The 16945-nt window shown below is 44.4% G+C and overlaps 1 protein-coding gene and 1 long non-coding RNA gene across 5 annotated transcripts; one reads left to right on the top strand and one right to left on the bottom strand.

The window, feature by feature from the left end:
• Positions 1-502: 502 nt before the first annotated feature.
• On the bottom strand, positions 503-14143 carry LOC116569927 (acyl-coenzyme A amino acid N-acyltransferase 2-like). Of its 4 annotated transcripts, XM_032306434.1 has the most exons (5): positions 14010-14143; positions 10292-10540; positions 5259-5758; positions 4806-5008; positions 503-1510 (listed from the first exon to the last, which is right to left on the bottom strand). In XM_032306434.1, coding segments are annotated over exons 2-5 (1299 nt in total). In that variant the 5' UTR covers positions 10294-10540; positions 14010-14143; the 3' UTR covers positions 503-916. The 4 variants fall into 4 exon arrangements, with proteins under 4 accessions (XP_032162325.1, XP_032162327.1, XP_032162328.1 ...); XM_032306436.1 differs by lacking the exon at positions 10292-10540 and having other exon boundaries at positions 14010-14088; XM_032306437.1 differs by lacking the exon at positions 10292-10540 and having other exon boundaries at positions 5259-5637; positions 14010-14087.
• On the top strand, positions 5749-16934 carry LOC116569932. Its single transcript, XR_004277251.1, has 3 exons — positions 5749-6082; positions 13125-14386; positions 16856-16934. It is a non-coding gene; the product is annotated as an uncharacterized LOC116569932 (long non-coding RNA).
• Positions 16935-16945: the final 11 nt, after the last annotated feature.

Genomic DNA, 16945 nt, shown 5'->3' with positions numbered 1-16945 from the left:
GAGGAAAAAAAGAGAAAGAATGCAAATAATAGGGGATATGTGCAAAATTGTAAGTGAAATATGTGTTCTAGAAAATATGGGTGAAATTCTGAGAAAAAAGGAATGACCAGGTTGGCTCCAAAAGAAATTTTAAAATCCATATTAGACAATATGAGAAAAATCATCTAGTAAAATCAGACAAAAAAGAAACGTGAGTCCATTAATGAATATAATTCACCACATTAACAGAATGAAGGAAGAAAGCATTATGAAAATAATTAATTCTGATACACTAATTGCTACAAACCTGGGCTATTCTAATTGCTTTAAATACATTAACTAACTTCAATAACTAATTTCAATAAATGCTATAAAATCACATGATTAAATTCAATCCCACTCCTGATTAAAATTAGAAAAAGGAATATATTTTATGGATAAAAAGAAACTTCACTATTCTGAGAAAAAAAAATAGAGTATCTATTGGAAATCAATAACGACCATTACGTGTGATGTTGACATTAGAACTTTTCATATCAAATGTCAGAAACTCAATTTTAAACAGAAGTGACTTGTTTTTCCACAAGTAACTTGGAAGTTCCAGGGAATTAATCTAGATAGGCAATCCCTGGGTCCAAGGTATCCCTACCTAGGAAACAAAAGATGATTCAATTTGCTAGGGCATCACAGTTTTGAAACAGCAATGTACCCTGGTGCATAGAAACTAAGATTCAGTTTACAAAAAGTTCAAATTCCATACAAATTTGTCAGATACTGATCTTGTGCCATTAGCCCTTGATTTTTGCCCTACTTCGTAACAACTGATTCAGGAGAACTGTGAACCTAGAGAAGTCAGGAGAACCTCCTCTTCCCATCCTATCCCTGCCTTAGTCTTGTTTTTTTGTCTCCCCACTTCATCGTCACCCTGAGCCCTGGCTCAGAGTTTGCTTCTGGCTTGAATAAGGTGTTGCCTGAAGAATTTCAGGATCTCTCCCCAGGAGTGCTCCTGAGCTGCGGCATGGGCAGTGGGCTCCCCTCCCCAGAGCAGGGGCGAAGAAAGTTTCATGTTTGGGGAAGCGTAACACAGGGGTGAGTAGGGTGGCTCGATGAGATGGCCCGCCCCCGGGTACACCAGCATCCTTCCATTGTTTCTGCCATGGTTCTGCAGCCGGTGCAGAGCCTGCTCAGCGTACTCCCTGCTCTTCATGCATTCGTCGTTCTCTCCAACAATGAAGAGGATCGAACCCTGGGCCTTTTCAACCGGAAGCACGCTCCGCTGATTCACCTTATCCCGGGGGTCCCCCCTGTAGTGGAGGAGGCGTACAGCCCCGGAGATGTCAAACTGCAAGCGCTCCATAAACATGGGGATGGGTGCTATCACCAGATCTTTGTACAAGAGTGGAAATTCACAGATGGCAGTGGTCCCATTGATGCAGATGGTGGCTACCACCTGCTTCAGGAAGCAGGCCATGGCCAGCCCGATCTCTGCACCTTTGCTCACGGAGATCACTCCAATTCCTGGCGTTTGGACCTGAGGCACAAAATGAAGCGAACCCATCACAGGCCATACTTGAAGGAGCTGCCCTGCTGGCCAGTAAGCTAGTGTCATGGAAACAGTCAGACATCCAATATACGGGATGGTAGTCCTAGCGCTGGGGTTCACCAGCTTCTGTGACTGAAAGCATTGCCCCCTTGCCTTCTGGAAGCCTTATTGTCTTACAGGGGTAGGGATAATATTCTCTACCCTACGGGATTGTTGTTGTACGGATTTAGTGAAACAATAGAAATAAAAACTCTTCATCAGAGGGAATGTTCCAGAAAAGCAAAAAGAGTTTAAATTCACGAGCAACATTCAACATCACCTGTAGAAGCAGGTAACCTTAGGAATCCAATTCTTCTCCCCAGCTAGTTAAAGAGGTTCCTGGGTCCTTTCGAGTATTATGTAGGTGTTGTTCATATTTAAATAGCAATTTACAGCTACAGAGGTTTTGCGCCTCCATTAATCCAAGAGCTAATCATGAAAGTGCTGGAAGGGTAAAAATGCAAGACTTGGATTCTATAAAGAGTTGAATCCTGGTGCCCCATCTAATAGGAAAAGTAGTAAGTCATAGGATGGGGTCCTTAATTCTGTGAAAGGCTGAGGGAGCAGAGGGTTTGGGAGATGAGCAGGGAAAGGAAGAGCATTTTGGACAGACAGAGGCAAACACGTGGCAACCTGATACATTTACTTTGTTTAGAGTTGTATGCCCAGGCCCTGTCATCGGTTGATCTAAAAAAAAAAAAAAAAAAAAAAAAAAGTTTTGTTTTTTTTTTTTTTGCTTTAATTACAGCTTTCTGAGATCCCATTTTCAAGTTTCTACTTCAATAGGTCTGAGTGGGCCCAAGAATCTCATCCTAGAGCATATCCCTTCCAGGAAATCCAGTGCGTTTCTACATTTGGGAACCACTCCTAAGAGGAACAGACTGGGGAGGGAGGGAGGAGACCCTCATCACGATGGCGGTAGCACAGGGGAGCAGGGAGGAGGGAGCAAACCACAACAGTGGGTGGCAGGGAGGGTGAAGAAGCTGTGACGTAGGGAGAACGATTGGGGAACAGCCCCTGAAGCCCTTTGGGACTGGTTGAGGATGTAGGGGAGGGAGAGAGGGAAAAACAGATGGGCACGGATGACAGGGTGGATTCATCAAGAGTTTACTGGGTGCTGGGTCCTCAGCTAAGTGCTTTACACACAAATGGTCTCAGCTTGCCTTTCCAATAAGAGCCCAGAGATCAGGAAGTCTACAAGTCTTGCTTAAGGTTACAACAGTATCAAGGGGCCAAGGTGGGAACTGAATCTCTTCGGATGATACTGAATCTGAATGTTGCCAATTGCCCTTCCTCCTCAGCTAAAGTCACAATTAGTGACAATTGAAAGGAAAAAAAAAATTTTTTTTTAACTTGAAAACTTTTTATCTGGGATTTAATTCCTGCTAGACAATCCTTTAAAGAGAGCCAAATATGCTTGGAAAAATCACACGTGGCCCCTGGGTGGCTCAGTGGGTTAAGCCTCTGCCTTCGGCTCAGGTCATGATCTCAGGGTCCTGGGATGGAGCCCTGCATCGGGCTCTCTGCTCAGCGGGGAACCTGCTTCCTCCTCTCTCTACCTGCCTCTCTGCCTACTTGTGATCTCTGTCTGTCAAATAAATAAATAAAATATTTGGGGAAAAAAAAAGAAAAATCACATGTATGTTTGGTGGTGATGACGGCAGTTTCACTGAAGGTGAAGATACTGATAATACTTTAATAGGAGACACGACCACCTGTCTCCTAAAGAGTCAAGGCTCTCCAGGGAGAGAGCGGTATGAGTCATGGAGTCAGGATAACCAAAGAGTTTGGAGCAAAGGCACTGCCATAAGGGCTGTCTAGTTTTGACACACGACTTAATCTGAGGGTGCCTTCTTATCTGAAAAACGAGGCTGTCAACAGGACTCACATCACGAAGTAATTGTGAGTGATCAATAAGAGTGCTTTAAAAAAAAAAAAAAGAAAGATCTTATTTATTTGACAGAGAGAGACAGAGCGAGGGAGGGAACACAGCAGCGGGAGTGGGAAAGGGAGAAGCGGGTTGCCCTCTGAGCAGGGAGCCCGATGTGGGTCTCAATTCCAGGACCCTGGGATCATGACCTGACCCGAAGGCAGACAGTTAACCAACTGAGCCACCCAGGTGCCCCTTAAGTAAGAGTGATTTTTGAGTATTTAGCATAGAGTCAAACAGAGAGCTGTTTAGTAACTGTTACCTGGTATGATCGTTTTACCATGACAGGCTGAACCATAAAACATAGCTGATACTCAAACATTTTCAAACTGAAAAACCAGAATTATTATGTTTCAACTTAACAGAATGTCAACCCAGGCACCTGACCACATGATATTTATTCCTATTATTCTGTTTTTAGTTACCAACACAAACATCAGTGCTTCGAGACCTCTTCAAGAGGTCTAGATTATAATTCATCTGATATTTAATTTCTAGGAAAAAAGCTGGATTATGAGACATACTAGTTCAGTCCTTCTCATACCTGAACGTGTATCCAAGTCACCTGGGGATCTTGTTAAAATGCAGATGCTGACCAGGCTGTGTCCTGAGAGTCTGCATTCAAACAGCTCTCTGGTCTTACCAAGGCCTCTGGACTGTGGACCACAATTTGCACGGTACAACAATACTTGACAGAGTTCTAAAATGATCCTTCCTTTCTAGATTCCTTTCCTGGCTTTGGGCTTTGCACACTTACTTGGGGCTCAGTTCTGCCCCTAGATCTGATACTAACTGATGAGCTAATTCAGCTAATCAGATGGTGTGGCCACAGCCATTCTGCTGATAATTCTGCTCTCCTTCTGTGGCCCAGCTCTGAAACTGAACTTCTGCGCACTCTGAGTCTCAGGACTTTTGAGGGGGGCTTAACTTCAGCACTGCCCATGTAGAGACAATCACTGAAGTCTGAAACCACGTCAAGCCAGAGAATTCATCATTTGAGATCAGCAGCTGATAAAAATGGAAGAGTTACTGATGCATAAGTCACATAAGGAGTCTTGGCTTTTTTTTTTTTTTTTTTTTTTTCCATTGAGGATAACCATAACACACCCACCATTTACTGTCCTCTGTGCCAGTAAGCTGATCAGCAACCCAGCAATCCCACAAGGTCAACATCATCATCCCCATTTTAAGGGCAAACAGTGCTATGCCCAAATCAAAACAGATTGGTAAAATAGGCAAAACAGACATTTCTGATTTGGGGAGGGGGGGAGGACTATAATGTTACAAGCTAGAATGAAAAGTATTCTTAATTACCTTGGGATGAGCTAGTAGCAAGTTAGCGGCTTCCTCAAAATATTCCAGGTCGATCTCCTGCAGTAACTTGGGCAGATCTTCGTAGGCAAAATACGCTAAGGCCAACACAGCAAAGCCGTGCGCAGCCAGAAGACTGGCCCGAAATTCAACCAGACCCCCTCGGCCCCCAAACAAATCAATGACTCCTGGGAAAGGACCTTCCCCTGAAAGCAACAAAAAGAAAAGAGAATGGGATCAGAAAGAGTGGAAAGAGGTTCGAGTGGCTAAGAGGGGGAGTACAAGGTGAGAACATAAATTCCACTTTCTCACACACACACACACACACACACACACACACACAATGGCATGTTGGTTGTAAACTACTGTGGGAAATACTCGTTCTCCAAGAATGTGATTGCTTTTGTTCTTGTATTCATCAACAACATTTCCTGTATCACCAAAAATTAGTCTTACCTGGAGGCAGAAAAAGGGCTCCCCGCACCCGACCTTCTCGGACCTGCACCCGCTGTACCCCAGGGGCCGAAAACCAGCGCTGGACCACCTGGCTGGCTATGGGCTCTTCTGTGCTGAAATCCTGGAGACCGACTGTGTCGTAGAGGTTCAGAGTGACCCAGAAGGGGCTGTTCATCACATCTTGCTTAAGCAGCCTCCTGAAAGCCTTCTGACACTTCAGAGACCAGAAGAGACCCATCGGGTGGACCCCCACGTAGTCGCCTCCAAATGCAGGAGCCTTCATTAGGTCCAGCTCACCAACCTCGTTTGTCCTGTAGAAGGCCTTGGACCGGAACACGTTCCCCTTCTCATCCTTCAGAGATGCTGTTAGGGTCACCAGCTGCAACGGGGGCAGGCCAGTCACTCGGATGTGCACCGGCTCATCTGCAAGGGCACTTGCTGGGGTGGCTGTCAGCTGGAACATTGGCAAATCGCAAAGGGACAGAGTGGTATTCCCTGCCCTGGAGGGTAAGAGGAGACTTGAAGTTGGAGACCGAAATCCCAGGAGAAAGACTGGGACAAGGCTTGCGTTAGGTCTGGCCAAGCTCTGCTTCTAGAGACCTCAGGCAAAATATACAGAATGTTCAGAGGAAGGAAACGAAGAAGACGACGTGCAAGAAAACTCATTATTCTCATTTTACATATGAGGAAACAGGTTGAGTGACATGCTCAAAGCCTCATGAATAATTAGCAGTAGAACTGGAAATTCAAGCTAAGGCTGATACCGCAGCCTCCTGTCTTCTCCGTTGTTAACACTATAGAAAACCTTCATTTCATGGTTTGGGGTAAGTTGAACTTTAATTCTTCAGTTGAGATAATACCCATTTGACCTACTTCACGGGGTGTATTTTAGGATCTGAGGAGGTAATGCATGGAAAAGCCCTTACAGGAAGGATCAGTGTTGCTTTTTAAGCCCCACACCTACCTGGGGTCGAGTTACAGGGACAAGAAATATACTATGGTGTTGTTTGTCTCTAATCCCTCCCTGTCGTTATAAGACCAAATTCCAGCTCTTTTTTTCTGTATTCCCATTATTTATTCCTTTTAAGGGAAAATAGAACTCTATGATGTTTTTGGGGGGGGGGGAAGATTTCGTTTATTTATTTGACAAAGAGAAACAGTGAGGGTGAGAACACAATCAGGGGGAGTGGGAGAGGGAGAAGCAGGCTTCCAGCCAAGCAGGGAGCCTGATGCAAGGGCTCGATCCCAGGACCGTGGGATTATGAGCCAAGCTGAAGGCAGACGCTTAATGACTGAACCACCCAGTGCCCCAAAACTCCATGATCTTGTCTCTGCTTTTACGCCTTTCTGATGGACTGATAAATGTCAAAATGTCAGCAGTGGTAGAGACTGTAATAGACATTGGGCCAGCTATTTTGTGCTCTGCTCCATTAATGAGCAAAATTTGGGCTATTTCCTCCTTCCTTAAATCTTTTCTCCTTTCCTTTCTTCTCTCTCCTCCCTTTCCTCCTTTCTTCCATACCTCATACTCACAAAAAAAAAAAACTATTTATAGATAACAGATGCAGAGTAAAATAAAAATAAAATAGAACTGGGAAAATATGAACCAAAATCAGGCATTGGTCAAAGAAAACCTAGAGCATGAAAAATAAAGCTTTTCATGTGCTGTAAGTTTGGCACCGAATTAGTGATAGCCAAAGGAGAAAAGGTAATTTGGTCAGTTCCATTGTTCTAATTATTATCATAGAAAAAGTTACCAGGTCCTCGAGGGAAAGGAAAAAGAGAGGTCTTTCCAGTATTTAGCTCTGTAAGAAATTTCTTGTATGAAACTTTGACATAGCATGTGTCATAATTTTGGGACAAAATCTTGATAGACGTTGTAATGATAGAAAAGCCCCCTAAAGCCCAGTGATGGAGATTCAGTAGCTATGCTGACACCATGTGACCTCAACCTGAGGCCACGGCAGGTTGGATCAGGGTTGAATTCCTGATTCAAGATGTGCCAGGGATATTTTCCCCTTGCCTATTTAGAATGGGGACTCAGAGATCACCAGTCATTCCGATTTGTCAGAAATATCCATGGTGGTCACTCTTACTCTATGTGTACATATTTGCTATTTCCACCAAAGAGTATGCTGGAGATTAGATGAGAGTGACATTTCCTACAAGAAACAGTTCTTTCAAGAGAATGATATGGATTAGACAAAAACAAAACCATGAAACAAATAAGCGAGAGAGAGACACCACTTGTCAGGCCATCCGTGTGTGCTTGTGAACGCTGTCTCAGGTTTCCCCATCGAAGACAAGGAAAGGACCAGATGATCAGTAACGCCATAGTCTTTGCCCCTTGCAATATGGGTTAAATAATGTCGGTGTCTTTCATACCTTGTATCTTGGGATGGGTGTACCTTTGCAAGGATTTGATAGGGATCCAAGGCAAAGTTTGACAGACTGCCTTCCCAGCAGTTGGCTGTGAATCTAACAGATCTCAGACTTATGAAGCCTACATGTCATCACTCCCTTATAGTCAAGAAACAAGAAGAGTCCAGAACTAAAATACACACATACACAACACATGCACGTGTGTGCATGCATACACACATGAATGAAGACGACTCAGTACCGATACACCTGGGGTTCTGAGGACCCCTGAGGTTTCGTGAAATGTAATTAGAGGTTTCCACTAGGGTTCTTTTTTTTTTTTTTTTTAAGATTTTATTTATTTATTTGACAGACAGAGATCACAAGTAGGCAGAGAGGCAGGCAGAGAGGCAGGCAGAGAGAGAGGGGGAAGCAGGCTCCCTGCTGAGCAGAGAGCCCAATGCAGGGCTCAATCCCAGGAGCCTGGAATCATGACCTGAGCTGAAGGCAGAGGCTTTAACCCACTGAGCCACCCAGTTGCCCCTCCACTAGGATTCTTAACTGAGAAAAAAAGGAACTGTTTTTGAACTTCAAGTGTCGTGTGGTTATGGTACACATCATGACAGATAGTGATTGAGTGGTCTCATTAGTGATTTCCTTACAAGTTTTTCATCCCATGAGGGCCATGTGCAAAAGGGGGTCATGTTCATTTTCAGTTTTGGGTACAAGACAGAAGGGGCTCTTTTTTTTTTTTTTTAATTATTTTATTTATTTATTTATTTATTTGACAGAAATCACAAGTAGGCAGAGAGAGAGAGAGGAGGAAGCAGGCTCCCCGCTGAGCAGAGAGCCCACCATGGGGCTCGATCCCAGAACCCTGGGATCATGACCTGAGCTGAAGGCAGGGGCTTTAACCCACTGAGCCACTCAGGTGCCCCCGAGGGGGTTCTTGATGGTCAGTGAGCACTCTATTGCAAGGGGAGGAGGGTAGTAGGCTGATTATGTCTGCCCCTCCTTCCTGAATTACCTACCCCAAACTCCCTTTACACCTCAAGAAATGAGTTAAGGGAGTAAACAAACCATCCTGGTATAAAGGAAAATGAGAGGGAAATCTGCATTCCGAAAAATGAATCCTTACACAACGCAACTCCGCTACGTAACGACACTTGGCTATTATTTGTAAGCATTGAAAAGTGTGGACAGAGTGAGAAAGGCATAAAGTAGAGGCAGTATAAGAAGAATATTGTAACAAGGAATTGTGTTTTCTAGAATTTTTCTCACTTTGGGACACCTGGGACATCAGGCTCCCTGCTCAGCAGGGAGTCTGCTTCTTCCTCTGCCTGTCACTCCCCCTGCTCATGCCTGCCACCCTCCCTGTTCTGGCAGGTGCATAAACAATGAATTTGGAACACTGAAAAAAAATTAAATTTAATTTAAAAAATAAAAATAAAATTTAAAAAAATCTTTAAAAAAAAAGAATTTTCCCCCTTTATTTATTATTCCACTTTTTTTTTTTTATTTTGGTAAGCGTTTGCCTTTTATAAACATATCTGAAAGGGGTGCCTGGGTGGCTCAGTAGGTTGAAGCCTCTTTCTTCAGCTCAGGTCATGGTCCCGGAGTCCTGGGATCCAGCCCCGCATGGGGCTCTCTGCTCAGCGGGGAGCCTGCTTCCCCCTCTCTCTCTGCCTGCCTCTCTGCCTACTTGTGATCTCTGTCAAATAAATAAATAAAATCTTAAAAAAAAAAATCCGATGGTCCAATAGGCTGATTTTTGAAGATGAATTGAAAGTGGAAGAAGAGGACTGAAGGACTGGAGACATGCCTCATGAGATCAGAAATGGAGAATTACCGTCTTCTGAGTCAATTCACAAGAGAGGACTCGCTGTCAAGTCTGTCTAGACAATGAAGCTACTAACCGATGGGATTTATACAGCTGGTGATATAAGTTGTCCTGTCCCATGAGCATTATCTTTAACAAATAATTTTAAAATGCAGCGTCAGCTCCAGGAAAATTGAAAAGGCAATCATACACAACAATCCTCTGACAAGGAAAGGGCTTGGTTCTTTTAAATGACTACTGGAATTCTATCCTCTCTTTGGTCCTGTTTTTTTTTCTCTAACAGAAAAAATGTATTGAGCACTTACTAAAAGCTAGCCACTGGGTAATATTAATTCCCATAATTAAGCCTTTCCACTTTTCAAGGTCCTTTCATGGTCATTATAAGTCAGGAGATTGAACTCACGTGACTTAGCCAAGTTTGTCTGTGTTAATGGTGCAAAAAGAATTTTAACCCATGTCATCTGATCCTTCACTTAAATCTTATTTATGGGGCTCCTGGGGTGGCTCAGTGGCCAGGGAGCCTGTTTCCTCCTCTCTCTCTGCCTGGCCCTCTGACTACTTGTGATCTCTGCCTGTCAAATAAATAAATAAAATCTTTAGAAAAAAAAATCTTATTTATTTTCTGTAAATGACAGTAAGAATGTGAACATGCATTTTTTTTTTTTTCCTGGCCTCTCCCACCCTTGTTTCTTTTTCCCTACGTTCTTATCTTTAGTTTTTTCTTTTCCTTTCCCTGACTCTGAAGCTTTTAATGACAAATACAGCCTGATGCACTGTACAGCAGGATAGGTAATGGAATAGTAGGGTTGAATTTTATAGTCCACAAACCCACATGTGCACAAAATGCAATGTTTTCCTATTCTCCTAGCTTCAGCGTAATTTCTCTTTTCAGTCCTTGTTCCTCCAGGTGGCAGAGATACACGCACAGAATTCAGAGCACTCTGCTTTTCCTTGCAGTCCAAGTAAGTCCCAGTGACTTGTACGGTGCTAAAAGACTTGGCCGGAACACCATGCTCCTATATTTTTATGCATTCTTCCAAACCCATTTTGCAATATATGCCGGGAGTCCAAATTCAGATACCTGGAGGGGTGGGTAATATAAGTTCGCAGGGAAAGGTCAGAAAGAATGCAATATAAGACGGTAGTGAAATAAAGATCTGCCCAGTCTAAAGGCATTCAGATGTATTCTCCTCGAAACAAGACAACACAAAATAACACAGACACACAACAGAACCCCCAGGGTGGATACCAAACAAAACGCACCTATTTGTGACTTTGGGAATTCACATCCTCCTATTAGGGTTTTTGTACCTCAAAAAAATACTTTCCTGGCCTTTGTTTTTGTGTCATTCTTTCCTGCAGCTCGGAGGGCCAACTGACCTCTCTCGGGTAGAAGAACAAGGTGAAATGGAAATACCAAAATATGGTGGTGGGAAGTGGGAGGTAAGGACCCGTAAAATATTTTTCCACTGGTGTATGGCAATTTAGCCCTGCCCCCAATATCCAAAGCCCTCCAACTGTCTCCTTATTACCTCTTACCACGCTTAACGTTCGTGACTTTTTCCTGCTTTCCCTGTATTCTAATTCTGTTGTCTTATTCTCAACTAGATCCTAACTAATCCATATACTGTGATAGGAATTAATACCTTTGTTAATAAGGCTTTTGGCTCTCAAAACCAGTCTGTCACAGATTTTCTAGAATAAGTCATAAGAAGCCTTAAAGCTTATCCTATCCAATGCTGTATTGTCAACATCGATAAAGCACCTACTGTATAGGAATGACTTTCTGTCCTCTGGGCTCTCCACAATGCCACCCAGAGCACATAATATGTTACTGAAACGTGCACTAGAGCCATTTATGCTGTGTTTTTGCTTTCCTGTGAATCTGTACATTTCTTGAGGGCAGGATCCAGTCTGATGTGTCTTGGTCACATTCACTGCACAAGGAGACCTTCATTTCCTGGTCATCAACTGATTATTCAAAATGATTATTGATTGTGCTCTCCACTTCATTCCCCTAAGCTCTCATCCATTTACTTAAGTCTGCCTTCCTGTTTACAGTCTTTTTCACTTCCCAGTCTAATCTCTGCAATCTAGTCAGACACATCTCAACACAAAAATAATCGAATCACTCTCCTGCTTTAAACTTTGATGGCCGCAGGGTGAAGGGTGAAGTCTAAATCCTCTGGCCTAGCATTAAGACCCTTTGCAGGGGAACGGTTCCACCACAGCACCCTGGAGGGTTCCCCGTGACCACAGGCAGAACTTGGACCCCCAGGACCTAAATCGGGATGGGACGCCTTGTGATCGTGGGGCCATGGCAAGTTAGGCAATCTTCACAGGAGGCTTCACAAGAGTGTTTTCTCACCTGTCCCTCTTATCCTTTTTTTAAATTGAAATATAATTGACATATGAGATTAGTTTCAGGTGTACAAATTCGACAACTATACACATTACCAAACAATCAGTGAAAGGTTTAGTTACCATGTGTCATCATACAAGGTTCTTACACTGTTATTGGCTCTGTATTCCCTATGCTGTACTCCACACCCTGATGACTTATTTACTTTATAAGTAGAAGTTTGTATCTCTTCATTGTCTCTCCCTATCTTACGGGAGGCTGCCATGAGACAGTTTTCCCATCACTTCCCTGGTTCCAGAGAGGTGTACGACTTTGGGGCACGGCTGCAGGCTCTGTGACAGTTTTGCTGCCTGGAGTTGGCTCCCCAGCAACTGTGTTGAGGTCATGGGGCCCCGTTTGTCTCAGCGCCATTGTTTCAGGGTGTAAGACAAGGACTCAGACAGCTGGAGCTTGTGGCTTCTCTGGCCTTCACTATCTATGTAAATGATAAACTGTCTAAATCTAACAGGGGTTCATTATTTCTTTACCAGCTGAATCTGTCAGTCTTGGACTCGGACTTCCCTTTGTGTTTGGCGCCCTTTATAATAATCGGATTCAATCAAAACCTTTTCCAACTAACCCCAGCCTACTTACTAGTCCAACCAACCATCTCATTATAACATGTAGCATATGATGTTATAAAAATCTGCTTCTTTATCTCCCTCCCTTTTTTTTCTTTTTTTTTTTTTAAAGATTTTATTTATTTATTTGACAGAGAGAGAGATCACAAGTCGGTGGAGAGTCAGGCAGAGAGAGAGAGAGAAGCAGGCTCCCGCTGAGCAAAGAGCCCGATGCGGGGCTCGATCCCAGGACCCTGAGATCATGACCTGAGCTGAAGGCAGCGGCTTAACCCACTGAGCCACCCAGGTGCCCCCCTCCCTCCCTTTTTGCTCTAGCAATGTAGTAGCCTCTAGCCACCTACAGCTAATGAAATTTCAGTTTATTAAAAACAAATAAAATTTTAATTCCTTGGCCACAATAACCACATTTTAATTGTTCAATGGCCACACATGACTAGTGGCTACTATACTGGGCAATTCTGATAGAGAATATTTCCATCATCCTAGTATATTCTATTGAACAGCATGCGCCTGGATTGTTAATTATTCCTCGGGGGCAAGAATTACACCTTGCTTGACACTCTATTCCTCAGTTTCTAGAATACCCTCAGGCACGTAGTGATGCTCAGTAAGTATTAGAGTAATTAAATGAAAGAATAAATGATAAGTGGAAAGGTTAAAAAAATAATAATAACATTTCTCAGACAGTACAAAGAAGAAAGAACAGAAGCCCAACAGAATTCTCAGAGGCTACTTCTGAAGATGTGAGACTCTTCCAAATCCGACGGAGTAAAGTCTCCAGGCTTCTTCCCATCTCTGCAGCAGAAGCCTAAACACTGCACCTCGCTGAGTGTCCGTGAAACTGAAGCCACAAAGCAGCCAGAGGGCGAGAAACAAGCTGCCCCACACAGGATTAGCCTTCCAGTGGCTGCAGAGAGAGCCCTCGGCAATATAGGAGCCTCTTGGGCTAAAAGCCGAAAGCCCTGCTGTGAAGCCGACTCCGGACTCCCAGGCTGAAGGGTATCAAGGTTATGTACGCCACTGGGTGACCTTGACTCATCTGGAGTAAAGACAGCCAGGAGCTGCTAAGACGCTAGCGCCCCAAGTGGCAGGAAACAAAGAATAAAAGAAAGCAAAAAGTCACCCATAGAAGTTAAACTTCCTAATCAAGAAACAAAAGTCCATTCCCTTTAGGGGCTTTTCTTCCTTCATCACAGGTATTTCCTACTCCTCTTCCCAAGCCGTAAGTCCCAGAGAAAAATTTCTTGAGTCAATAAACAGTCTCTCCATAAGTTCACGTGAGTGGGAGGACCCTGACTGTGCAGCCACAATCAGTCTCTAAATGACCTCTTGTTAAGTGGATGCTTCTAACATAGATCTGCGTGGCCAAGCAATCGGCCACCCACCCATACCCCACCCCACCCCGGGGGTGCGGAAGGACGTTGCAGTTCTCCCAGAGAGCTGCGCTAGCCCTGGAGATGAGGAAGGCACACAGCTGAATGAAAGCCGGCTTCCTGGGTGCCCAGTCAAAACACTGAGCAGTTCCCGACCAGGCCAGGCCGTGACAGCCCGACTCCCCCCACACTCACCCTGAATTCTGCTGCTGCGAGCAGTCTGGAGTAAGACGGCTTGCTGGGCCCACTAGAGACACTGGAAGCTTCCCCAGCCTCTTCTTCCAACTGAGCTAGCCAGGCCCTCGCTAGCCTACTCTCCCTCACAAAACGGTCAGCGTCTCCTTGCTCTTACGTATGTTCCCAGTGATGGGACTGTGGGCCCTGCTGGGACAGGGTCAGAGCAGACTCTCAGGCCGGCAGCTGTACCTCTCCGTCCAAGTGTTTCACAACGGAATCTCAGGTTTCATCACAGGACTTCGGTTTCTAAGCACTTTCCTGACTCCTCCCCACTGCTGGCTCCGGTCTCCTTGGGGATTTCCTCCTCCGAGTCCGTGGTCTCAGCGTCTAACACGGTAAGTCCCAAATGTCTGACGCAGTAAATCTGCACCAGGAGATTCTAACTGAAATAAGGTCCTGGGGTCTGTATGTTCAACAGGGGATTGCTAAGGCATAGCTGGGTTTTGAACTGCTCTTCCAAGGGACAGCGGAAACCCTCCTGATGCAAAAACGCCTCCTCGAGACCAGAACCTCTGAAACCTGCCTCACTGTTAATGCCCTCAGTCCAAGTCCATGGTCAAAATGCAGGAATGATCAGGTTTACAGATTGTAGACTGCGCCTCCAGACTTGCTTGGGGGAGGGCACTGTGTCTTTTCATTACTGTACCTTTCATTTCTGTACCCGGGAGACCACCGGTCCCTGGAATCAGAGAGACCTAAATTGGAACCCGGACTCTTTAACTGGCCGTGTGATCTGACCTCAGGCGGATTGTTTTACTTCCCTTGGGCTTTGATTTCTTCTCCTTCTTTTTCTTCTTCTTCTTCTTCTTCTTCTTTTTTTTTTTTTTTTAAGATTTTACTTATTTATTTGGCAGAGAGAGATACAGCGAGAAAGGGAACTCAAGCAGGGGGAGTGGGAGAAGGAGAAGCTAGCTTCCTCCTGAGCAGGGATCCTGATGCGGGGCTTCATCCCAGAACCCCGGGATCATGACCCGAGCTGAAGGCAGATGCCTAACAACTGAGCCACCCAGGTGCCCCTGTGCTTTGACTTCTTAAATAAGAGTGATATATAAATGCACTGAAAGTGAAATATTAGCCTGGGGGGAAAGACTGATCTTGGAAGTCACGGGCAGATTGGAAGTACTGAGGAAAGAGAATGGTGTCTCAGCACACAGCTCTCATAGCAGGTGAGAGGTATCTTGGCAGAATAGCAAGGCTCCCAGCTGAGGGACTAATTCTCAAGATCAGGTCCCAGGGTGGGATCAGTGTCATTTTTACGAAGATTCTAAGAGCAGTGCAGGAAAAGGTGGGCAAGACAGGATGCTGTGGCACCCAGGTAATAAAGTGAGGGCAGGTCAGGCTGGCAAAGAGCCAGATCTTTTCCACTCCGCTTGCCCAGAACAGAAAACATCGGGGAACCTAGCTGTCCATGGGCCCCTAAAGGCTGTAGCATATGAGGAGTGGGGACACCGGGTAGTGAAGTGATGACTGCGTACAGAAGAGACTTGGGGAGTTATCAATAGCAGGCATGAACCATGCAGAAAGGACTGAAGTCCTCTCGGGCAGAAGGATATCTACCTGCAGTCTGCCTTCAGAACCACGACTGCGACATCAATTCTTCTGGCCTTCTGGCCTGTCCTGAAGGTTTGAGACCCTGCGATCACATAAGCCAATTCCTTAACATCAATCAATCTCTCTCTCCCTCTCTCTCCATGCACACCTTCTTAAGGTATATTTACTGGGCCTGGGAATGTAACCAACATAAGACAGATTAAGAGGTGAGAAGTACATAAAAGTTTTTAATGTAAGTTTCATGTGGCACAGGAACCCTCATGAGGAATGAGCCCCAAAGAAAAGCAAATACTTGCTTTTATATTAGCTTGAACAAAGAGAGAGACCATTGTGGAAAAGTAACTATGTGGGCAGTCAGAAGGAGGATAATCATTCGAACAAGGTCTATTTGTATAGAATTCTCTCAATCTCAACTTCTGTCTTTGGTGGTAAGAATTTTACTTTCCTTCTGGTTGGGGGGAGGACACCTTCCGTCTGGGAGTTTCCTCCTGCTTTGAGGAGGGAAAAAGGAAGGGTCAGAGGGCCCTTCTTGTATCTGCCTTTTTAACTGCTGATTTTTGTTAAAGAGACATATTTTGGGGTGATGTATTCTGGTTGCCTTCAAAGGAGACAGAAGAAAAGCATGAAAATTAGTGCCTATGGAATGAAGACTATTCTAATGGGGGTAAATATGAATGCACTTGGGGTTCACTGGGCTTCCTCACAGCTGCAACACAGTGGGAAACTGACTCCTCCTCAATGGTAGACCTAGCCATGGCCCTGATCATCTTTAGAAGCTAAAAAATTTTTCCCTAGTAAGAGTAAATATAGAACTTGTCGTGTCCCTAGCTCTCCTAAGCCAAAAACAGCGAAAACAATGCGTTAATGTATAGACCCAAATTTATTTCAAATTTTCAGAGACTGGAGATTAACAGGCCATTGGGGAAAATCTCAACACAGTGTAACAGAGAAAATTTAGGTCTGAGTCCCTGGGTTCTGATTTTAGCCCTGCTATTAATTCATCGTGTAAGTTTCTCTGCACCTCTACTACTCAGTATAAGAAGGCTGACATAGATCAGTACCCCCCAAAAAAGCCTGTCATTAAGTAGCACCTTTATGATTTAGCTATATCTGTGTCCTCTGGCCTATTTCTTGTAAGGCAAAGATGATCTTTACAAGTGCCTCTCTGACAGTAGTGATGTTCTTAGTAATTGCTTTATTCTTCCTCAGAAGCTTTATTCCATTAAGTCTGGGTCCTGGGGCTTGTCTTTCAGAAGAGTTCTGCCTAGAGAGAAGGTCTGAGCCTTGACCAAGGTGGGAATGGATTGTGAGAAGCTAGGAAAAAAAAAAAAAGAAGAAGAAGA

The sequence above is a fragment of the Mustela erminea genome, chromosome 12 (assembly GCF_009829155.1).
Source record: "Mustela erminea isolate mMusErm1 chromosome 12, mMusErm1.Pri, whole genome shotgun sequence".
NCBI lineage: Eukaryota > Metazoa > Chordata > Mammalia > Carnivora > Mustelidae > Mustela > Mustela erminea.
This window is presented reverse-complemented; position numbering and strand designations above follow the sequence as displayed.